The sequence below is a fragment of the Pinus tabuliformis genome, chromosome 8 (genome assembly GCF_031772625.1).
Source record: "Pinus tabuliformis cultivar Carrire ecotype Pingquan chromosome 8, CPIR1, whole genome shotgun sequence".
Classification (NCBI taxonomy): Eukaryota; Viridiplantae; Streptophyta; class Pinopsida; order Pinales; family Pinaceae; genus Pinus; species Pinus tabuliformis.
The window spans coordinates 1392840123-1392865238 of NC_142294.1; the positions used below are offsets into that span (position 1 = coordinate 1392840123).

General features: G+C 42.0%; 2 protein-coding genes across 5 annotated transcripts in view; both read right to left on the reverse strand.

Moving 5' to 3' along the window:
- LOC149240758 (Calcineurin-like metallo-phosphoesterase superfamily protein) overlaps positions 1-25116 on the reverse strand; it is a 210953-nt gene that overhangs the window by 44372 nt on the left and 141465 nt on the right. The gene's annotated exons all lie outside the window — the stretch shown is intronic.
- On the reverse strand, positions 7987-8806 carry LOC149240759 (uncharacterized). The gene is made up of 2 exons (XM_089461024.1): positions 8348-8806; positions 7987-8226 (listed from the first exon to the last, which is right to left on the reverse strand). Exons 1-2 carry the CDS (start codon positions 8804-8806, stop codon positions 8023-8025), a joined length of 663 nt encoding a protein of 220 aa, XP_089317150.1. The 3' UTR covers positions 7987-8022.

Here is a 25116-nt window from a genome sequence, read left to right on the forward strand (position 1 = left end):
TAGGGAGCTATTCCTTCTTCCTTGGATATCTTCATTTTATATAATTCATTACGCAACGATATCACTTCTCCAGCTGTACTAACTGAGAATAGCTCCACCAGCTTATCATAGATTTCTTTAGATGTTTCAAGTTTGGAAACATAAGGAATGAGAGGGTCCTTGATGGATTCTATCATAATCCTTTGAGCCCTTGTTTCATCCTTATTATACTTTGCTAGGGCTTGAGTTTGTTCCTTAGCAGGAACAATGACACTCCCTTTGATGTAGTCTAGAAGTTCATTTTCTTTGAGAAGTAGATCAATCCTCTTTTTCCATGCAAGGAAATTAGCAGTCCCAACCAATTTGTTGCTTTCCTTGCAAAAAGACATTTCGATATTTTCAAAGGAGGACATAAAAATACTTACTTGAGAGTGTTGGTGATGAAGAGATCTTGCAGCTTCCTTGAAGATTTGATGACTTGACTTCTTAGATCTTGGAGTTCTTCAAGGTGCTTTGTGAGAGATTTGCTTGTTGATGAAAACTTCTCAATATATATATATCTGGAGATCTTCACTGATGGGTCTTGATTTGAGTACCTTTCTTTGAAGATGATAAGTCTTTGATGTAAACCCTTCTTGGATAAACCTTCTTGTAGATGCCTTTATATGTAAGGCTTTCTTCTTTCTTTGTTCCCAGGATGGTAGTCCTCCTTGATGGATCTAGGAGAGGAGATGGTAATCCTCTTGGTCTTCCATGGATCTGGAACCCTTGCTTGTAGCTCTGATGCTTCAACCTTTGTGTGCCCTTGCTTCTTGATCTTAATGCTTCAATCTTCTATGTGTTCTTGAGAAGCCCTTCCTTGATGTGTCACCTTACCTTTGATACCATGTTGAAGAATCTAGAGCATCTGGGTTATAGTGAGATTCTTTTGATGATGATAACAATTTGTGAAGTACATTTTACTTTTCTTATCAGCATGATCTTCTCTTATTATTATTAGTGTGTGTTCTCTTCATCAAACAGTTACCAAAACAAAAGAGACAAGAACACAAGATGTTGGCTCTCAGCCAGGGCAAAAAACCTCTCTCACCTACAGAGGAAAACCCTTCTGCAAATTTCTCTTATTGAAGCTTCAATTGACAAATTCCAAACCCTAGACCCTTGACAAGTAGATCCTCCAAGCACAAGTCAAGCCTTCCCTTCGATCCAAGATCAATTCCTCTTGCTACATCTTGACCTTCTTCTTCGTCCTTCTCAACTGATGGCTTTACTGCAAAAACCCTAGTCATGCATACCCTAGGAGAGATGCTCTACTTTTTCCATCTTCGCTTGAGGTGGAGCCTTCTTTAGTAGAGGAGGAGGCCTTATTTATGTCCTTGTTCTTGACTAACCGAGCTACTTATCATTGTTGCGATCACTGATTTCATTTAGCAGCAGAATGTACTTCTCCTCTTCGCGCATGTGACATAAATCAAACCTACAAGCAATCCTTCAATCTTGGCCTATTAAAACAATCCTTCTTTTGGTGTTGGCTTGATGAATAGCTTCTTTTGTGACCCCACCGAACCTGCTTTCTATGGCTGTGATGTCTTGTCTTTTGATGTTGTGGAAGTGTGCCCTAATCTGGCACATGTGACAGTCTTTCTTACCCAAAACAAAGATATCCTACTTGGCCTTCCTTTTGTTGTATAGGAGACTTCTTCTCCACACTTTTCCGCACCTCTTCCTCTTCTTATTTCAGAGCGGATGTTTCCTTCTAGTGACGCCAAGTTGCCCTTCTTATAGTGATTTTGTCCCTTCCCTTTTGAGCCGACATGACCTTCCTAGAGAGCCAACTTGAGCTTAACATGTAGCCAACTTGCTGGACCGAAATTAATTCTTTACAAGAGGAGGCTTGACTTGCTTGGAGGATTTTGTCTTGCCTCAAATTCATGACACTTTCACTTGACATTTTTACATAGACATATTTACATAGTGTAACTTGCCCTCAAGGGGTCTTCAATAACTACATTGACTCTTTGACTTTCCTATAGCACTTCAACATGTGCTAGACCTATGCAATGAGCAAGAAACTCATTTTCAAATGACAAAAATAATAATTCTTTTCTTTAAAAAGTACAAGGATCAACATTATACTTATGAAGACCGAACCTAGTTACATTTTCTTCAACATGCTTGAGGTACCTGGTTAAGCGACGGATTGCTTTTATAAAATTCTATGTATATTATATATTAATAGTTAAAAAGAGGTATTATTATATATATTTATTAAAGTTTTATCAAATTTTGTGATAGGCAGTGCGAAGATGCACACCGGGATGTGTGGAAGCACTTCTAAATTGTGGGGCAATTCAAAGGAGATGGGAAACGTGAAGGTATCTAGCATGGGGGTCCTATTACCCACCACTAGTGGGTGACCCCTATAGGAGATTTTTTCTCCTAGATTTGTCTCCAATCGGCAGCTAGCAGCCACCTAATAGCTCGATGTGCCACCTTTCTCCGCCACCTAAGATAGCTATTGTGTGCCCTCGCTCATCTGTCATGATCATATGTTTGAAGGTGGGCCTTCCAACCCTGAAGGTATGATTTTTCATTATGTAATTGGGTGTTTATGCTCACTTTTCTTGGGAACATTTCAACGTGGGTTAGTGGGGCGATTCGGCAAAAAGAACAAGATTGGATTGTACTCTTAGTCCCTCGCCTCAACTTGGTGGTTATTCTTGTATCCTAGTCCCGTGGGATCTCCTTTATGGGCTACTATCTTTAGGAGTGGAACTACATGGGAAACCCTGATTTTGGTTGCACGATTCTGCTTCCTGATGCCATATATATCACTCCCCTTCACTCATTATAACCCCTTTTCACATTTTTCCCATCCGGGTCCACATTTGTCCATTGGGTCCACAAGGTGTTAGCTTCCCCCTCCCCTTGTCCACACTTTGGGTCGGCCTTGGAACAATGCCCCAGAGGTTGATGAAGCTAAAAAGAAAGGCAAAAGCATAATTTGACCACTTACAATGAGAAGTGTACCACAAAATGCAAAAGATGGCCAAGACATAAAAATTTAGTGTGTGGGAAAAAGCCAAACATGAGCTCTACCCCCTATTACTATGACATCACCCTAATTCCTAAGGTCCCTATGAGTACCCCCTACATCATTCAAGAACCCATGATTGTCCCAACCCCTGGTGGGCGATGAATGGCCACACCCTAAGGGGGTAATCACTGCTATATCATATGCATCATGCTCTCATCCCCTAGAGCCATGAGCAGTAAAAAGAAGAAAAATCAATAAAAGGCAAATGGAATATGAAAAAGGGTGGAAAAACAAAGACCGAGGTAACTCATGTAGCACGATTTCTCCCTCCTGCATTCATACACCTAGGGTGTGGGCTTCCCTCATCATAGCTACCCTTTTGCCATGGCATGTGGCTTGGATCCTTCCCTTGTGCCCCACTATGTTCCATCGTTATTTCACATGACATCTGCCATTTGATGGATGTACCATGGAATTGTCACTCCCTTAGATGTTGAAACCACCTAATGGGGTACTTTATTAACCTCTCTTGCTGAGCAAGGTAACACCTATACGTTCTAAAGCCCATTTGGAAGGGCATGCCACTATGAAGTGTCCACTTCTGCCCTTAATTAGCAAGCTTATTTACTCAATTTCACTAATGATTAATTGCATTGTAAGGTAGGGAGATGCATTGGATATTATACAAGATTGCAGGTGGGTCTTCATCTTGCACTTGGTCTCCCTATACAAGGTTCAAGCCCTCCCGAGGATCACAATGGCACTTGTAGGGTGAGTGTTGAGAGCCATGGGCCTCCACCATTGCAGAGCATTGATTGCCACACCATGGGCCTCTTCAATACCGTACATTACTTGTTAGTGCCCCAATCATAAAAAGATGATGATGCACTTGGACCACGTTGCCCAGCTGGCCGCACATTGACACTCGACACTTGACACTTAACAGTTAATCCAGTGCCTATATTGTTGATTTGTGGTAGCATCAAATGTGCTCTAGCCATGAAAATTGGTGGAGAGGCTAAAGCACATGAGATCTCCAAGACCCAAAAATGGTTTGGCCAGATTATACCCGGTTTGGGAGATATTAAAATAATTAATATTTTTAATGGAGTTCCTAAGTCTAAACTTATGAAAAATAAAATATTAATGGGTATTAATATAAAACTGAGTTAGAAGATTCCAAAAGTCATGGAGCAAGCCAAATCTAATCTTAGCCATTGATTAGAGATTTAATCTCGGTCATTGAAGGACCAATAGGAAAAGTATAAGAGGAGGTTTGAGGGTCAGTTGGAGAATACACCAGAGGGATTAGTGATTCGATTTACTAGAGCGGGGTTTGCTAAGTAAAGTCAAATCAGTGATCAACGACGAGGGGCAGTGAGTACTGGCCACAAAGGTAGAGATAGTGCCAAGAGACCAATGCAAAAGCTAGAGCAGGCCACGTAGAGCCCAACAGAGACAACGCAGAGGCCAGAGGACCTGCGTCATCCACGTAGAGAGCAGCAGGAGTGACGCAGAGGGTCCCAGAGGCTGTGCAGTGCCTCAGAAGGTTGACGCGGAGGGTTATGACACTGACGCAGAGGCCAGAAGGGCCAGCACAGTGCTTCAGAGTTGCTAGAGAGGGTTTCATGGGACAGGTTTTCTGAATACCTGTTTCTGAATAGAAAGGTATTACTGTCGGTTGTTTTTCTCTGTCAGGTGAGCCAGTTTGGCACTCAGTTGTACTCAAGGATATATTGCATAATAATAAACCCTCAGAATTGTTGCACCGGTTTTCCCGCATTGGTTTTTCTGGGGACAAGTTGTCCAAAAATAACAATGTCACTTATGTGTTTGTTTTCTTTCAACTTTTGATCTGTAGATGTTGAGACTTTATTGTGTTTATTTCGTTATTTATATGCTTTAAATAACTTGTTTGAAATTAACAAGTAGAAGAAATAAACCAGAAGAATACAGATTAAATTTCTAACGGATATACTTAGAAATTTGAACACAGATGAGGTTTTGTCTTATCCAGAGAGATATGGGAGGGCATGTGTCATCTTCTAGCCCTCACAGATGGAGCAATGACTTGTTATGGAGCCACTTGGAGACCCATGAGGCCATTGCTTGTGCCCCACACCCACTTGGGAGCACCATAAGATGTTTTTCTTGGAAATCAAGGGGCCACCCCCTTGATCATCAATTTGGAACCCTCCTCTTCCTCTTGGTACTTTGTGGACTCATTCAGGCTTTCCAACATCCCTCTTTCCTATTATTTTATTATTTTGGCCCACTTGGGATGGCTTATCATTCACTTATTGAGTTATATGGTGGGCTTGTCACCAAAGGACATGTTATTTGCACATTAAAATATTATTAGGGGCTTAATTAGGCTAGATTAGACAAATTCGAGCTTGAGGAGCCTCATATAAATATAAGAGGCCTCATTTGTACTATTCATCATCACTTGTATTTGTATCTCTCTTCTTGAGAAACTAGTACCTGCAATTTGGGACAGATTTTGGAATGTTTGGATGCACTTTGACATTTGGAAATTTCGCTATCTTTTCTTGGAGCTTCTTTTTGCAATGTTGATAGATGGATATACTCTCATTTTCTTGTAAGTACTCTTTCATGCTATATTTTTACCATGTTGAATGTCTAAAGTATGTCACTTCATAATATTTAATTTGCCCTAATTGAATGCAAATTCATGAGAACATTAAATTTATTGAAAGGATTGCATGCATTACTCATTGAAAATGATGAAAGAATGTTCCTAGAGGTCAATCTTGTGTATTGAATCCTTGAAACTCAATCATATATTGTCAACAAAGTGTAAAATTCTATTGTAGCTATGAATTTGCCTCCTCTAGAGTTAGTGAAACTGCATTAGGTCTCCTTGAAGAGAGAAATCATCAAAATCAAAGTAATTCTTGATTCCATTATTCCCAATAGGTAGGCGTTGGTATAGAATACTTGGTGATCACGCTTTCATTGACAAATCAATCTTCTTTCACCTCCTCTCTCTTTTCTTCATCCCTTTAAGGCTAAGGGGAGCATTTTAGGGCTTGGTGTGAAATCTTCTAGTAGAGTGCATTTTAAATTTTGCCTCTCCTCTAGGCATCCTCAAGTTTTGAACGAATTCTAATGGTGGAATCTCGTTTTATTTGACGTCGTAGCTATGTCACCAAGTGGGAACCCTTGAAGTTGCCCTTCAACTTAGAGATTTCTTGAAGGTTTGTACTTCAAAAGCATATCATTCAAAACCTTTTCCCTTGACCATCTTGACCTTGGATGAACCCTAATCTTGATAAATATCACAACCCTAGGTCTCGTATCGTATTACTCTCAAGGGGTTTTTCATGGAAAGCCCTCCTAGCTTCTCCCAAAGCTCACACCTAAATTGATTCTTTCCATTGAATGAGCCACCCTTGCCTCACTTTGAACCCTAGTGTTGACATATTAATCGCAAGTGAGGGATATTGGGAGTCAACCTGTTGGTGAAAATCTGAGAAGAGAAGGGGACATAGGTTGTGGTGACAGTGGGCCTTTATCGCTAATTGTTGTTGTGCCCTCTAGCTCTAGCCTATTTACTAGGCCTGCTAGTTTTTGTAGCAACATTTTTTGCGTCATTGTTGGGGACACGAGACATGTGTCTTGTTCCCTTATGAGAATCTTGACATATCATTTGGGCGACTCCATTGGAAGAATGAAGCCCTAGTTCTTCAATGAACTTTAATGTCAATGCTTGTAGGGTGACACAAGCATCTCTCTAGGCATCTCTAATTCACCCTGGTGACTCCCATGTCATTGGTATATAAAGGCCAGCAACGTGTTGATCGAACATTATCCTACCTTAGATATACCATGGATACCACTATATTCAAATCACGAACACGTAAACAACATGTCAATATTTGATTGGGATCCACTTTCAACAACCAATCATGTTGTAAGGTTCATGAGGTTTATTTCAAGATGAAACATAACTCAACTTCGTGATAAGGTGGAATTAAATATTCTATCTATTCCTTCTAACACTGATTGGCTTGAATTATGTGAGCCTAATAGCATTTCCTCTTTCTCAATGTTGGATCTACACTTCCTTTTGCATAAAGGGTGAAGGTTGCAAATTGATGAAGAAATATGCCAATGGCTAGACATGGCCCTCCAAGAGGAGGAAGTTATTGAATATGGTTATATGCTTGAGGAAGAATATAATGACTCCTCTTCGGATCATCAAGATCAAGTTAGTGATGAATACCTTGATGAAGAAGAGGATTATGAGCTAGAAAGTGCGCCTTCTCAAGATGATAATGAAGTTTTAGATCTCGAAAGCCTCTAATGTTGCAAGAAAGAATGTATGAATATAACAAGTCTTCCATGGAGTTAACAAGAAAGTATAAGCACAAAGATCTCTTTCATTTTTGTGAGCAAGGAGAAAGGCTCTATGATATGCGATGGGAACAATGTTGCACGAAGCGGGAGCAAAGCGGAAGCATTTTTTGGAAGCGGGGACGCCGAAGCGTCATTTTCCAAAAATCTAGGAAGCGAAGCGTCCGCAGAAGCGTCTGCTATATATATATATATTTTTTATATTTTTTTGCATTTATACTCAAAACAAACATCCCAAATACCAAATTAATTGTAGAAGACATGAAAACATGCATATTTTTGCATAAATCAAGATAGATATGGCATCCATGATTCCATTGTAGTTACTAGTATGTACAACAATCATCTATATTCTAGCTATTACAAACATACATCAAATTTTTAAGCATATTATAAAACATAAAACATTTAAGCATATTATAAAACATAAAACATAGAGCATATTATGATTTATCTAGCAAGTGAGCAACTGTCAACATTTGTCATGTCCAAAATTCAAATAATAATGTTTACAATAAATGTCACTTGGTCACCGCCAAGCCAAAAAGGTTCAAAATTCAAATTCACAAGTCTACAAGTCTAATGAGTAATCTATGACAAAAAGTAGTAGATTGTGAATATATCTACTAATCTCTCCTCCTTCCACCATGAATAGAACGTGGTGGCGGGCCTCCACGTGGTGGCAATGAAGAAGATGGTGCCTGTGGAAGTCGTGGCACTGAAACTGATGAAGAAGAACCCCCTGTTGTTGGTGTTGAACCATGGAACCTAGGAACCAAGGGACCAGATGGGGGTGGGGGTGGTGGCATATCAACACGGTCATCATCATCCTAGAATCGCTCAAAAAATTCATGCAAAAAAAAAACACTAGTTAACAAAAAAATTAAAAACATGAATTAGAGAAATGCTTTATAAGGGAAAATTGGAAAATTCATACCACAATGGACATACCTGGATAAGAGCATCCTCTAATTGCTCTAGTCGCAACACTCCATCCTCCAAATTGGGCTCCTCTGGATTCTTGTCCCAAATCAACAAGTCTTTATTAGACTTTGCATCTTCAAAGTAATGGGACAACAATCGCAAGTTGTAATGAACATAAACCAAGCTCTCTGCCCGGTCTAAATTCAACCTGTTCCTTTTAACACTGTGGATGAAAGAATAAGAGCTCCAACACCTCTCTGCAGAAGAAGTGTTTACCACCTGTGATAGCACCCGCAATGCCAAACTCTGTAGAAGTGGAGTACCCCCTCCATGCATGTTCCACCACTCAGGAGCAGAAAAAGTCTCTCGATCTTTAATTGCATGCATGCTCCCAAATGGACCAGTGTTGAGCGTATAGTTGCTCACCTGTCTCCGTACCAATGCAGCCTCCTCCTCATCAGGGATTAATTTACTCAATGCAACCATATATTTTTTGTGAACCTCTTGATCTTGGTGTGGTTTTCTCCTACTTCCCCCCCCGGTGCTGGTGTTGAAAGCCATGATGGATGATAGTATTTAGGTGTCAAAACATATGCTAATGCATGCAATGGAACATTTAGCATTTCCCATCGGTTTTCCACCTCTACACGAATATAATTGTACAAGGTGGTATCTCTAGGCTCAACAATGTCTTTAATCTGCCCCAACATGCTATCCATTTGCTCATACACCTCCCCAATTACTAGTTGATCTGAATCTGCAAACTTGATCATGTAATAAATTGGTTTGGTGAATTGCAAAACATATTTAACCTGTCCCCAAAAGTAACTGTCAAGAACAGTGTCCTTCACTGCATTAGCACCATCTATGTCAGTGTTAATTTCATCCCATGTTTCAGCACACACCAGATTAGTTAAAGCTTGTCTCACCTTCACTAGCCGCCTAAAGGTGAGGTAATAACTAGCAAATCTTGTCTTTGCAATTTTAAGCAATTGCAACTTGGAGTAAGTGCCATAGAAGTAGTTTACCCTTGTATGCCCTGTGATGAATTTAATGAGCTGCTTCCCTCTCCTGTAAACCTCAGCAATCCACCCACATTCTTTGTGTTTCACAATATCATGCATCAAAAGGTTCAATGTGTGAACCAGGCACCCAGACCAAAAGATGTGTGGATGAGTACGCTCAATAATTTTTCCTGCTGCCTTACAATTTGCTGCATTATCTGTGATCACTTGAACCACATTATTCGGACCAACATCTTTGATTGATTTCAATAGGAGATCTGCAATGTTTTGTGCAGATGCAGTGATGGAGGAGGAGTCATGACATGCAATAAATACTGCACCACTAGAAGAAACACCAAGAACATTTATCAAATGTTGGTTTCTAATATTTGTCCACCCATCTGATACAATGGATACCCCAGAATCTACCCACTCATTTGTAAAACGTGTCAAAGCTCTTTGAACCTTAGCTTTTTCTCTTTCTAATAACATTGTTCTAGCTTTCTCATAGTTGGGGGCCTTGTATCCTTTTGGGGCTTCATTGATGGCCTTTACCATTTCATGCCAATAGGGAGAGCGAAGCACATTGAATGGTACACCGCAAGCACAAAGAAAACGGACTATCTTTCCATCCACATCATCCCTCCCAGCAACATTAAGGAAATCCCCTATTGTTCTTCTACCTCCAGAGCTTGCAGAAGTACCATGAGGAGATGAGCAACTACCAAATTTAGAGGTTGCACTTGATTCAAAATGAGTTTTTTGTTTCTTGTTTTTTTGTTGTGCAGCCATCTCTATTTGGATGTATTTTCTTCTTTCTTCAGTTGAAATGTTTGGGCAAATTTGTACCCCCACAGAACCCTTTTTTTCATCACTGTCCAGCACCCCACAAAGATGCCTCCTCAGACGGGTATATGAACCACAATATGGTTTTCCTCCATGACAACCATGAGGGCACACAAATTTGTAAGATCCACCACCCTTTCCCCCATCAAGTTTGGTCACATAGTTCCACAAGGGTGTTGATGTAGCTTTCCCATCTTGTGTTTCAGTGTCCCCTTCAGGTTCATCCCCTTCCTCTTCAAACCCTTCCTCCTCATCATACATTGGGTCACTCCTATTAGGACCATCACCAATGTCCTCTTCTGTTTCTTCCCTTCTATTCCTCACCTTTGCCATCATTAAAACCAAGAGTGGAATGATACATAGAAGCCAAAAGAACACCATCTTGGAATATGGATATAGGTGGTGGACAACCTGTAAATAAAGGAGCAAGTAGAAACAATGGGAAAGAGTAGGAGAGGGAGGAGAAAAATACAAAAAAATTGTCAAAAAAACAAGGGAGTTTGGGGTTTGAACTTACCTCTTTAGCTCTTGTAGATGAAGTCCTCCAAGCTCTTGCTCCAAGCTCCTCCTCCTTCTCCTAGCTCCTCCTTCTTCACTCCTCCAAGCTCTCCTCTCTTCTCCTCTCCTTTCCTCTCTTCTCTTCTCCTCTCCTCTCTTCTCTTCTCCAACTCTCATAAACTCAAAGTGAGAAAATGAGGAATGAATGGGGGCTTTATTCTTTTCATTCCTCACCTTAACCTCACTCTAACCTCACCCTAACCCACCCCCTTAATGTTGAGTGAACATAACTTAAAAAAAAATTAAAAAAAAGTGCTTTTTTTCCCTTGGGCGCGCCCCTTTTCGCTGAAGCGTACGGAAGCGTGCGCGAAGCGGCCGCTTCCTGCTCCGAATCGCCGCGCTTCGGAGGCCCGAAGCGCCGTACGAAGCGCGCTTCGGAGGCATGGAAGCGGTGCTTCCGGCCGGCGCTTCGGAAATTCCAGGAAGCGTCTTAAAATGCCGAAGCGCCGCTTCCGAATTCGGAAGCGCCGCTTCCGATGAAGCTTCCTAGGCGCTTCCGTACGGGACGCGCTTCGGAGCTTCGATCCGGGGGGGGGCGCTTCGTGCAACACTGGATGGGAATATAAGAAGAACCCTACCGATGTTCTCCTCCTAGAAATTTATTACCAAAATTATGTAGTAAACACCTTGGGTGATATTCTTCAAGAAAAAGAGAAAGAGGAGGAGTTATCCTTGCTTAACAAAGAAGAAGGAGATGATCCCAAGGAAAGTCACGATGACTTAGCAAATGAGGAGTCTACGGATGGCCTTCGGACTGCAAATCGAGGAATTGAGTACAAATATGGTATAAATGGAAGCCCCATAGAATTCCACAAAGATAAGCATGATGAAGTAGGGCTTCTCATTCAAGAAAGGGTGGTTGATAAAGACCTAGAGGATATGGACATTGTGGCTCCTTGTGAGGTTGACATTAGTGGTTTCTTCCACATAAGCAAGGGGAAATGGGATATTAGCAACCATCATTTCGACAGTGACCCTATTTATGATACTGAAAAGGAAGATGAGGTTGGAAGTGGTTTTCCCTTTCTTCAGGGCATTACTCATAATGATATATCTTTTCACATCCATGAAAGGGAGGATCATTATTTTCTCCTGCATGAAGAAGGTTTGTTAGAAGCAAATGAATGTCATTTTGACAAAAGCCCCATTTATGATATTATTGATGACATCAACGGGGGCCTTGCTCTTTCTTATGATCCCTAGAATCCCAAGAGTATAACTGAGTCATGCATGAGTCATTGCCTCACCCTTTCTCATTCCATCATTAATAGTGATGAACCCTTTTCCCCTTCTAAAGATGATATTGAGGAAAAGCCACTCGGTAGATGTATCACTTCTTCCCAGTCATACGTTTAGGATCATGAGCACACGATGGTTGCCCCTTTTCAACATAATCATGATATCGAGCACCCTGATTGTTGTGTCTCTCTATGTCACTAGTCCCATTTTCCTTCCCATCATGACCTTAGGGTTACCATGAAGCATGACATTGTGAAGAACGATCGTGATTGGGAGTTCTCAAGCTTGGTAATTCAATCCTCCATTCTTTATTTGCAAGAAAGGCTCTTGCTCTCCAAATTGGTACCTTTCCCCTCATCCCGAACTCCCTTCTACATCATATGGATATCATATTTTCCTACCTCCCACCCACATCATCTTCCATATGATTGTTTCTATGCTGGTTTTTCTATTTATTACATGAGTAATCATATGGACTAGTCTTCTCATATTGATCTAATGATCTGTTGGTTGCATTGGCTTTATGATTACACTTAACGTTTGCTTGATGTATTGTGCATGTTAGGATAGGATGCATTACAAAATGATTTTGTCATTAGAACTTAATATCATATTATATTATCATGCTAGAATAGGTGCATGTAGATAAAACTTGCATTTTAGAGTAGATTTTATTTGTTGATTTTTACGAACTAACAAAATCATGGGCGATCAAAGTACGCCATCAAAACATGTTGCCCCCTTTGCTTTCTTTGTGATGTACAAGTAACAAGTCTGCGATCCCAAGGGATTGTTGGTGTTCCCATGACCTCCCTGCCCGAGTACATGGTTTGTGCACTCTACTGAGAGCTCATGTCCCAGTTGGAGCCAGATGTTACCCACCACCAGTGGGTGACCCCTATAGGAGAATTTTTCTCCTAGATTTGTCTTTAGCCAGTAGTCGGCAACCGACAGTCCCTTGCAGCCACCTGATAGCTCGATGTACCACCTTTCTCTGCCACCTGAGCTAGCCATTGTGTGCCCTCACCCATCTATCATGATCGTATGTTTGAAGGTGGGCCTTCCAACCCCGAAAGTATGATTTTTCATTATGTAATTGGGTGTTTATGCTTTCTTTTCTTGGGCACAATTGGACATGGATTAGTGGGGGGATTCAACGGAAAGAATGGGCTTGGAATGTACTCTTGTTCCCTCGCCTCAATTTGGTGGTTAGTCCTGTATCCTAGTCCCGTGGGATCTCCTTTATGGGCTACTAGCTTTAGGAGTGGCACCACACGGGAAACCCTGATTTTGGTTGCGTGGTCCTGCTTCCCGATACCATATATCTCAATCCCCTCTGCTCATTATAACCCCTTTTCACATTTTTCCCATCTGGGTCCACAAGGTGTTAGCTTCCACCTCCCCTTGTCCACACTTTGGGTCGGACCTGGAACAATGCCTCAGAAGTTGATGCGGCTAAAAAGAAAGGTAAAAGCATAATTTGGCCACTTACAACAGGAAATGTACCACAAAATGAAAAAAATGGTCAAGACATAAAAATTTAGTGTGTGAAAAAAAGTCAAACATGATCTCTACCCCCTATTACTATGGCCATCACCCTGGTTACTAAGGCCCCTATGAGTGCCCCCTGCATCATTTAGGAACCCATGATTGTCCCAACCCTTGGTGGGCAATGAACTACCACACCTTAAGGGGGTAATCATTACTACATCATACGCATCATGTTGTCATCCCCCAGAGCCCCGAGCAGTAAAAAGAAGAAAAATCTAGTGTTCCACGGGGCCGCGTCCCCCCACCTAGGAATCGAGATTCCCCACTCCCTCACTCTTCGTGGACTTGGGGTCGTTTCCCCACGCTCCCAAAAAACAGGGTACGCACGGAACTTCGAAGGGGTCATTTCCTCAAAACGGGGTTGTTTCCTAGGCGAAAGGGGTCGTTTCCTTAGAGAAAACATAATTTTTTTAAATAAACATTAAAAATTTAATTCTTATGAAGCATGGGGAAGTGTTTCATTGTATGAAGAGGCGGATTGTTATAATTTTCATTAAGTCCATGGAAGTCGTCATCGATCGAACCATTGCACCATCACCCAAGTCGAAATCGAAGACGCCATCGCCCATCAAAATCGAAGTCGTGGAACTCGTCGTTGTTGTTTCTCTCAGCTGTGTGGCCCACTACTACCTAGGCCCTACTCTTAGACTCTCAACGTTGGCCACTATGAAAGGTTGTCGCTAAAATCGTGAATGGTGAAGCACTAGCCTGAAATCGTTGGCCATTGTGAAACGTTGCTGCTAAAATTCTGAATGGTGAAGCGTTGGCTCTGAAATCGTAAACAGCGAAACGTCGTTTTGCCTGAAATCAAAAATCGTGAAATGTTGTTTTGCTACACTGGCCATGGCCGAATACCCTTGTTACGTTGCGCTTGACTGCGGCTCGTAGAGGAGGGTCTTTCTAAGCCTCTCGGCCCACAAAACTTGAAGTTGAAACTCAGTCTTGTCTCTCCTCACTCCTACTACAAACATCCTGTGGTCGAGCGGCGAGAACAAAGGTACTGGCATAGTACATAGTGCACACAAATACAAGCATAGAGCCTCAAAGTAAACTCTCTCGACTGTCTAATAAGTTATTTAATATTAATTACTAATCCCTGTAGGTTCAAGGTTATGCATTTATATATATATATATATATATATATATATATATATATTATCTTTAAATTTTCAGACTTCAGTTACTCCTGTAGTTCTAGTAATCACTAGGAATACCGAATCACTATGTAATTTTCAAATTTTGCATAAAAGTTTTATTAAAATTTAATATTTATAATTTTATTGTTTTAATTTTTAAATCAATTCAAATTTCAAAAATGAAAAGTTAAAACCCTTGTAGCCTACAAGTTACAAGTTACAATTATGAGTCTGAATTATTCTGGGAACAGTGGGAATAGTGACAGCATCTACAGTGGTAGTGAGTCACAAGAAGAAATTGAAAGCAGTCACACGAGGGCAAGAAATCATAATAGGCCTTTGCATGGTGTAGATTCTGAAGGCCCACCAAGAGATCTGGAAAAATTTGCAAAGGGGACATTTAATCCTCTAAAACCGCTTCTAATCTATGTAACCAAACTTCCGAAAAAAATCCAAAAGTTGGTGGTGGCTCACGTGATTGGGTCTGCAATATTTGTGGGCATCACTTTGTTGGCAGCTATACCAGGGTGAAGCAACATATTTTGGCTATTACAGGTAAAGGAGTCAATATGTGTCCCTCAAAGAACCTGAATCCAGCTCAAAGAGAGCAACTTTGGAGGCTAGAAAGGGCAGCCAGTGGAAAAGGATTGTTTTCTAGCAAAAATGTTGATCCATGCACAAATATGCCTCCATCCAGTGCTTCATCAAAAAAGACAAAGGGTTCTACTGGTGCATCTCGTTCTTGTGCAATGGGTGCTACAGTGTTTGGGATGTACAATGTTCTAGATCGAGATGACACAGATGATGCAATTGGCAAATTTCTTTTTGCCTATGGAACTCCCTTCCATGTTGTTCATTCTCCTTATTACAAGGAAATGGTCCAAGCAATTGCAAAAGTAAGGCTTTCATATGTACCACCCGGAAAACATAAGCTAAGAACAACAATTTTAGATAGAAAAGTGTCCAAAATTAATGTGAAAAAAGAGAGAATGAGACAAACATGGTTGAGGTTTGGTTGCTCTATTGTTATGGATAGATGGACTGACATCTGAAAACACCCACTAATCAACATCATAGTGACATCTGCAGAAGGTCCATTCCTTTTAAAGTTGTTGACTATTCTAGAAAGCACAAAGATGCATCTTTCCAATTTGGGGTTCTTCGAGAAGTTATAGAGGATGTTAGGACTAATAGTGTGGTGCAAGTTGTGACAAATGCAGCAGCAGTTTGTAGATCTGCTGGGTTATTGATTCAAAGAAGGTATCAACATATTTTTTGGACTCCTTGTTGTGTGCATGCACTCAATAATGCACTAAAGGACATTGGCAAAATTCAATGGATATCAAAGTTTGTGACAACTGCTAGAGATGTGCAGATGTTTATCGGCAACCACCACACCTCCTTGGCCATGTACAGGGCTCACACGATGTAATATCCAGTTTCAGAGATATTCCCCAAACCCCAGTAAACTCCAACCAAATACGCACAAATAATATAATAACCGGGAAACTCAAAATAATAAAAATAACAGTGGTGCAACATACAATAATGTAAACATGAAATATAAGCAGATACTCGAGAAATGCAGAGAGAAATGCTAAGCCATTTTATTATACTGAGTAATGGAATGAGTACAGGAGGTGATCAGAAGGATGGCACCTCGACTTGCACCAGGCAAGTGAAGATATACACTCAGAATAGCAAAGGAATGGCCTCTCTCTGAACTGCGTGGATGCTGCTGGAGAACTGTCGTGCTGCTGCTACTGCTGGAAATCAAATGAGGATTCGGGGCTATTCCCCTCCTTCGAAAATGCTGAAACTCTGAAATTTGCCTCTACTCAGAAAACCCATAAAAACCCAGAAAGCTTTTCTGAAATGGCCGACCCCTAAAAATCGCCCCCTTGGGGAATCACGCAGTCCCTCAGGGCCCTGTGCTGCCACTGAGTAGAACCCTCCAAAATACTGCCTGAAACTCTGCCAACCCACTCTACTATGCAAGAGCTGATCCCTTGCTCAATATCCCCAGCTCAACTCCTCCACAAATCCTCAATCCAGAATGTCCCCCAGAAGAACTGCGTCCCTCTCTCTCAAGACTACGCAGTCCTCCAATGCTTAGCTCCACCTCAATGCCAAAGATCAAAACTACTGCAAAAAGACTGCTAAAAATACCTTGCCCGAGTAGGCACTCGAAGTCCCCTGGGGCTAAGGGTGAGATCTCCGAACGGAGACACTCAGTGCACTAAACAATGTTGTAGACAGGTTAAACAGCCAGCGTGCTCCAAGTCGAAGTGACTAGCTCAAATGCTCATAATCGAATGCCAAAATGAGGAGGCTCCTCTCTCCTTTATAGCGTTGGCCCCTCTCAAACCCTAGAGCCAACCTTCTCCAACGTAGCCTCCCTCTTGCCACGTGTTCCTACCTATCTGTGTAGTCCCTCCGAGTGTCTATGTGGGCCCCTCCTCTACGTGGTCCTTTGGCCCCCTTGGCTCCCTTTTAAGTTATAACATTGTGCTACTAGGGAGTAACTTTATTCTAAAAGTGAGTTATGTCACCCTTTTACTCACCTTTTTATTCATAACTAACTATAGAAGGCAAAATTGAGCAAAAATCAAATATTCCAATTAGCCATGGCTAAATAGGAATATTACAGTCTCCCTCGGCAAAATGTTGCTTGTCCTCAAGCAACTGAAGTGATGGATGCTGCAAAATTTTCTCGCTCTCCCAAGTGGCATCCTCATCCGGTAAATTCTTCCACCTCACCAAGAATTCTCGAACCGTCCTGCTCCGCAACTGCCTCTCCTTGGTATCAATAATAGCCTCTGGCTACAACACCAAATGCCCCTCATCATCCATCGGGGTAGCTCACCTGTCACTGCCACCTGCTGCCCCAATGCCTTCTTCAGACATGATACATGAAAAAGTTATGAATCTTGCTGCCTTGGGGCAGCACCAACTCATATGCAACCTGTCCAATCCTGCGTATCACCTTGTATGGCCTATAAAAGCGGGGCTTGAGCTTCTCAGCCCCCCTTCTGCTTCAGTGACGATTGTCGGTATGGCTGTAATCGTAAGTAGACCATGTCCCCTACCTCAAACTGTCTCTCCACCCGACCCTTGTCAGCATACAGCTCCTGCTGGTTCTGCGCTGTAGCCATTGTATCCTTGAGAGCTCGGAGAATATCCTGACTCTCTTGGATCCAAATCTTGGCTCTCGGAGCCTTACTATCACCAAACATCACGTCAGCAAAAGATAAAGGATGATACCCATACAAAGCATAGAATGGTGACATACCAATCGACATGTGATGTGTAGTGTTGTAGCAGTACTCCCCTAGATGCAGCCACTTCAGCCATGCTCTCTGCTACCCGCTGACATAGTTAAAAGTAGCCCTCCAGCCACTTGTTAACTATCTCTGTCTGTCCGTCTGTCTGTGGGTGATAACTGGTACTCGGTGTCAACTCCGTCCCCACTAACCGAAAAAGCTCCTGCCAAAACCCGCCCATGAAACGGCTGTCCTTGTCACTGGTGATGGTCTTAGGAAGACCATGTAGCCTGAAGACCTCTCTGAAGACCTCTGTAGTGTGCGGATATGGCGAAAAAATGTGTGCACTTTGTCAGTCGATCAACGACGACAAAGATGCAATCCTTGCCCTGTACCATGGGCAACCCTGTGATGAAGTCCATCGAAATACACTCCCATTTCCCCTCCGGAATGGGAAGAGGCTGCAATAATCCTATGGGATGGCTCACCTCCCCCTTGTTCCTCTGGCAAACATCACACTCCCGGACATGCTGGAGTATGTCCTCCTTGAGGCCCTTCCATGAGAACCTCTCTCTAATGGCCCTGTAGGTTTTGGTAAACCCCTGATGACCGGCCAATGGTGAATCATGTGACGCCTGAAGTATCTTCTTCTTGAGCTGAGACCCCTCAGTCAAGAAGATCCGGTCCCTATAGTAGATGATCTCATCAACCACCCTGTACCTGTCATCCGCCACCTGCCCATCCAGAATCTCACATGCAAACCTGTCCTTGGAGTACTCTACTAAGAGTCGAACCCTCCAGTCTGTGTCCAAGCACATAAGAGACAACGTGGCTGGTCTACGTGAAAGGGCATCTGCTACCACGTTGTTCTTACCCTTGACATACTCAATGTCAAAGTCATATGCTTAGATCTTACTGATCCACTTCTGTTGCCTCTCCTGTCGCTGCTTTTGCTCCAAAAAGAATCTGAGGCTGTTGTGATTAGTCCTCACCCTGAACCTGTTACCCACCAAATACTACCAGAAATTTGGCCAATGCATGCATGATGGCCAGCATCTCCTTGTCATATATAGAATACAACCTCTCGTGCGGAAGGAGCTTCCAGCTCTCATAGGCTATAGGGTGACCTCCCTGCATCAATACTGCGCTGATCCCCTCTCCCGACACATCACACTCCAAAACAAATGGCTGCGTAAAATCTGGCAATGCAAGCAATGGGCAGCTGCTCATAACCTCCCTGAGCCTGTCAAAGGCTCATTGCGCTGTATCGACCAACTGAATGCCCCCTTCCTCGTCAAATCTGTCAGGGGTGCAGCAAGCTGTGAGAAACTCTTGACGAACTTCCGGTAGTAAGTACAAATGCCAATGAATCCCCGGAGTTCTGTCAAGTTCCTCGGCTCTGGCCAATCTCTGATGGCCCTGATCTTCTCCTCGTGGACTCTTACTCTGTCCACCCCTATGATGTGTCCTAAGTACAACATCTCCGCCAACCCAAACTCACACTTGGAGAGCTTGGCATAGAACTGCTGCTCCTGCAAGATGCACAACATTGTCTCAATGTGCTGGAGATGCTCCTCCCAAGTCCTGCTGTAAATGAGGATATCATCAAAGAACACCAACACAAACTTCCTCAAGTGACTGCGGAAGATGTGGTTCATACAGGAATGGAATGTAGCTGGGGCATTAGTTAGCCTGAAGGGCATCACCAAAAACTCAAAGTGCCCATAGTGACACCTAAAGGCGGTCTTGGGAATGTTCTGCTCCCTCACGCGAATCTGATGGTACCCAGATCTCAAATCAATCTTTGAGAAGAAACGTGCTCCTCTCAACTCATCCATCAACTCGTCGATCCTGGGTATGGGGTAACTATTCTTCAATGTCTTCTTGTTCAGGGCCCTGTAGTCAATGCACATCCTCAACGTGCCGTCCTTCTTCTTCACCAACACCATGGAAGAAGCAAAAGGACTCGTGCTCGGCCGAATGTGCCCAAGAGCCAGCAACTCCTGAATGGCCCGCTCGATCTCATCCCGATAGGCCTTGGGATGCCTATAGGGGGTAGTAATCACTGCCTGTATGCCCTGCTCAAGCTCAATGGTGTGCTCAAACCCTCGGTCCGGTGGCTATCCTGGCAGAATCTCCCCAAACACTATGGCATACTGGTCAAGGATGGATTGTATCTCTGGGTGTACCGTTTGCCCTGTAGCCCCTGCCTCTGATGCATGCAGCTCCACTGCCCACTCTACATCTCCCTTCCAGAAGACTGCCTCCATCCGATGAGCCAAAACAGTCTGAGGCGGATATGTGTGTTGTCCCCGTATCTTCTCATGCCTCCCTGTTTTCTCATCATCCCACTCCATCTCTAGGGTCTTCCAATCTGTCGTGACCTTCCCTAGAGTGATAAGCCATTGAACACACAGTATCATGTTGGTGTCCGGAATATCGACCACGAAAAAGTGGTCAGTCAATGTATAGGTGCCCATCGTCACTGATAGCTCTGGAACATAACAAGCACACATCATGGTCTGATCTCCTGGGACCAAAACTGAAAACCCATCGAAGCTCTCTGTCTATATACCTCTTGTTTGGTCAATTTAGTGTGATCTAAATTGTTATTTATAATGTCAACCCGGGGTTCGTAAACTGACGAAGTGAAGTGCACTGTATGTACTAGATAACCAATTCCTTAGTCTTTTGTCATTTTTAGCTTCTTTTTTTTAAGTTTGTTTTTGAATTTATCTTTTCTTACTGTGAGATGATGAAAAAGTGATAAAGCAAGTGAAATGTGGATGATTATGGTGATCTCTAAGTGGTTTTCAAAACTTAAAAGGAAGAAAGCTTTTTAAAATGAATGCAATGAAATCAATTCTTCAAAAGAAATAAAGACATCAAACAATGAACTATGACATCGGCCCAGTATCTTTGTTGCTGAATGAAAATGAAAGTGAAATCTACACTAAATGAAAAGTAAGAACAACTAATCCACACTATTTTAACTCTTCAACTCAATCTTTCTTGTGAAAAGATATCATGAAATGTTAAGCAATGTGAAATCTAAAAGAAGTTAAACTACATAAAAGAAACTAATCACACTACTTTAACTTTCTTGACCTTCTGCCTTTCAGCTTAATGTACCCTGTGAGAAACAGTCATGAACAAGTCAAGCAATGTGAGATCTAAAGCAAACTAAATCAACCTATAGTGAGTGATATTCTGGTTCCTAATAAAGTTATTTGATTATAGAAAGGAACCGTTAGCAGATGAATAGCATGATATCTAAGAGCAGAAAATAACTGTTCAACTTAAGGAAATGACAATACTGAAAATCAAACTTCAGAAAACAAGAGTCAGCGACAAAGACAAGATGATCTCGTATGCCAATAGTTATGGAAAGAAAAGGTGAAAAATTGCCCCGGGCTGCCTAAGAACACCTGCAAAAACACTGATCAGTTGTAACCATAAAAGAGCAGCAACGAAAATGTAAATCAACAGAAATCAAAAGCTTTGTTATGTACAGCTAATATACATGATAAAATAAAACGCAGAATTAAAATGACAACTGTACAGCTAATATACATGAACAGAAATAAAGCAATGCAAAAGTGAAAAGACAACTGTACAAGGTCTCAGTAAGCAGGGGCCCTCTGCCACTTTAACCAATTCAACGAACAGCTACACGCAGAAGTTTAAACCAGTCTTCTCATATATTAAACAACAGCATAAAAGTGCAGTGGGGAAATACAACAGTCTTCAAATTACATTAACAGCGATTAACTTCTACAGCGTTCATGGACGCATTATTTATAAGGAAAGAAAGCTAAAACAGATTAACTAAATCTACGCTATTAACCACGCTGCCAGAGACACGTGAATCCTCCCCAGCCTGGATCTAGGTAACTATCATCATGTTTATTAAATCCGAGAGGTATGGCTGTTGGATTTGCGCTGCCAGGATGTCTTCATGGCTAAGGATTGTGCCACGTAGCTTCACGTGCTCAAAAATAGAGCTACGCAGAGCCGTGCCACCGCTGGACACTTCCGTTGACTATCCTTCGCCCCTTGTTTGACCGCGGGCTTTTATGGCCGTGCTGGATGATCTAGAGGGATACGATCCATGTCCTTGACTCCTGTAACTTGCCCATGTGGCTCATTTCCTGAGAGGACACCTGTAGCATGGTATTTGACAAAACAGCTGCGGAATCCTGTGCTGGCTGCAGAAACCTGGGTCAGCTGCGGAAACCTATATCCTGTCTGAGCAAAATTCTAAACCAAACAACAGTCATCAGCGTAGTTAGAAAACCATGTCAAAAGCTCGTTTTTAAACTAAAATACAATGATTTAATCAACTTGGTGGATAAAATGAGTGGAAAAGAAGGCTGAGAGGGTGTATGGGAAGGTGCAGGTTCGAGGCTCAACATACCCCCACTCTGAAGGTGTTGCATGTCCTCATGCAACCAAAACTTAGTTATTTTCCCTCAATCCATATGCTTTGAGGCTTCTACAAGAACATCTAGCCCTCTTCTCTTTCTCTTTGATGCTAGAATGGTCCTTGGCTTCCTGACTAGACATTTGAACTTAAGATTAATCAATGCCCTGCTCAACTTTTTACATTTCTTCTTCAGCTTCCTGTTCTTCTTCTGCCACAGTCCTAAATGGAGCATAGTATTGTCATGGACAATCTTGTCTACTTTACTCTGCTCTTTGAGTGCTTCGTTTTCCTGTTTGATGTGCCTATTTAGGACTTCCAGTTCAAACACTTCCTGTTTTAAAGACTGTACTTGTGCATCAAGTGGCAAGGTAATGCTTGGTCCTGCAGCTGATTGTTCCAAGGACTCTAAGTAGTTATATGCTTCTTGCTGGGTGGAATCTACCTCAGGTGTTTTTCTCGGCCTGAACTCAAATTCTGGTGAAGGAGGACTGCTTTCTCTTTCCGGCTGAAAAGGGCTTTCCTCTCGTGGAGGACTTGGCTCAATACTTGGCTGAGTTGGGGATTTATCTAAATCAATAAAATGAGACTGTTTTTCTTTGGTTTTATTCCCCTTCCCTTTTAGCCTAGTGCTCCTTCTTAGGTAGGAACTAGTACTTTTCTCTTGTGCAGCCTGTTTTCCTCTTTGCTTTTTCTTGGTTATGGCAGCAGCTTGAAGATCTATTAACCTCTCTGACAGAGGTTGATAATCTTCTTCTACAGATTGTTCAGGTGATGGATAGGTTTCTTGAATGGTTATCTTGCCTTTGTCCTTCTTCTGTTTCTTGTTTTTAGTTCCCTCCTCTTCTTCTTTCTGAACAGTTTCCTGAATATCTACTGTAGGAGAGTCTTGGGCTGTAACATTCTTTTCTTTTCTCCTACTTCTCTTTGGAATTTTTGGGGAACTGCTTGCAGAGGCTTCAGTCAGTTCTTGGAAGTGATTTCTTGTCAAAAACTTTTCCCAAGTATCCTTAGGGTTTTTCAACTGATCTTCAATAAGGATTTTTATGAACCCGTGATGGTAAAGATGGGATTCAATACTACCTACGTGTTTTTGAACAGTAGAGCTCATTTTCTTCAAGCTTGATAACAGAAAATAAGGCAAGTTAAGGGTACAACCCTCCATGAAATTCATCATTATCCTGGCATGATACATATACATGGTACCAAAACGACCCTCGCATGTGATAAATTTCTGGATAAGTAATAACAGAGTGGACCATTCTTCTTTTATTGCATGCACGGGGATTCCTTTGGTAAATACAGAGGTATCCATACCTGGATTTTTGAGCATGATTTTCCATCCTTGATCGTCTACACTTCTGTTTTTGAACCACCTTTCGCTTTCTTGTGGAAGACTTGTTGCAGCTGCTATTGTGGCCTCGGTCACTGTAAATTTCAAGTCTCCAACCTCCGCTGTTTGTCCATTAAAGGATCTGGCAAAAGCTTTAGTCACTTCTTTATTATAGCCCGTGAACTTCTGAATGAATCTCAACCACCTTGCTTTCTTTAACGACTCTTTCATTTGAGGATAACCCTCCAGGTACTTTGGTCCCTCCGGTTCAGCTCTTAGTAGCTTTCCCATTCTCGGCTTTAAATTCCGACTAAGAATTCTACTGCGTATGAAGGTTCACGAAAAATGGGCTGATTAGGGGATTCTTAAGGTAACTGGAGTAGCCGTAATCGGAGTTCAGGATGTATGTGGTGACTGGAGCCAGGGTTTGGAACAAACTGTAGTGCATGTAGCGGAAATGGAGAGCAGAGAATGGTATGAGTACCGAGGGTAAGCAACAGTAACGAGTGCAATACCGAACGCATGCGGGAGTGAAGTGATAAATGGGCAGAATAACGGTTGAGTCCTTTTGAATCGGATGATTTGCGCACACGTCTCAGCAGACGGCTGCGGGAATCATGGTGAAGGAGAGCCGTGGTACAGTAGGTCACGTCTCACAGTACGGCCAATAAATGGAAGAGCAATTCATAAATTTAGAATGATCATGGAACCGTTAGAAATGAATAGGGTGTGTGGAATGACGTAGGTGGAAGAGGAGTGGTATGGGGCTTGTCGAATCAAATCATTGCATTTAGTGGAACTTGCCATGGTTTAAATAACTATGCAAAATAATGACATTGATTTGTTATTTGGTAGAGATTTTTGATCATACCTTTGGAAGTGTATCATTTCTTTGATTAAGGCTTCTGACCCATGGTTGTTCTTTGATCTTGAAGATGCCCCATGTCTTTGCTGCACTTGGTGATGATGAAACTAACCTTTGACTGTGATTTTTTTTTTTTGAAAACAGAGTGATGCCGGCTATGGAGGCAGAGTGATGCTGGCTGCGGAAATCGTTTCTGGCTGCGGAAACTGGTTCTAGTTGCGGAAACGGTTTCCAGCTGCGGAAACTAAGACAACACCCCTTTAACTGCACAAAGATAGTTAGAGAAGAACCAACTGAATAAAATAGTCCTGAGAGGGACTTTTATTGATGGAATGAGATGAAATGAGTGGAATGAGATGGAAATGGAGTGGAGTGAAGTGGAATGGAGATGAAGATGAGATGGAGGTGAAGTGAAATGACAAGTGAAAATGAGATGGAGGTGGAAAGAAAGAGAGATTTTTTTTTTTTTGGAAAATATAAAGTGTCAGGTGCCCCTGATTTTCACTCTACATTTTCTGTATAAGACTGCCAATCCATGATTGGTTTTCAGGCTTATACAAAAGATTTTTTTTTTCTTT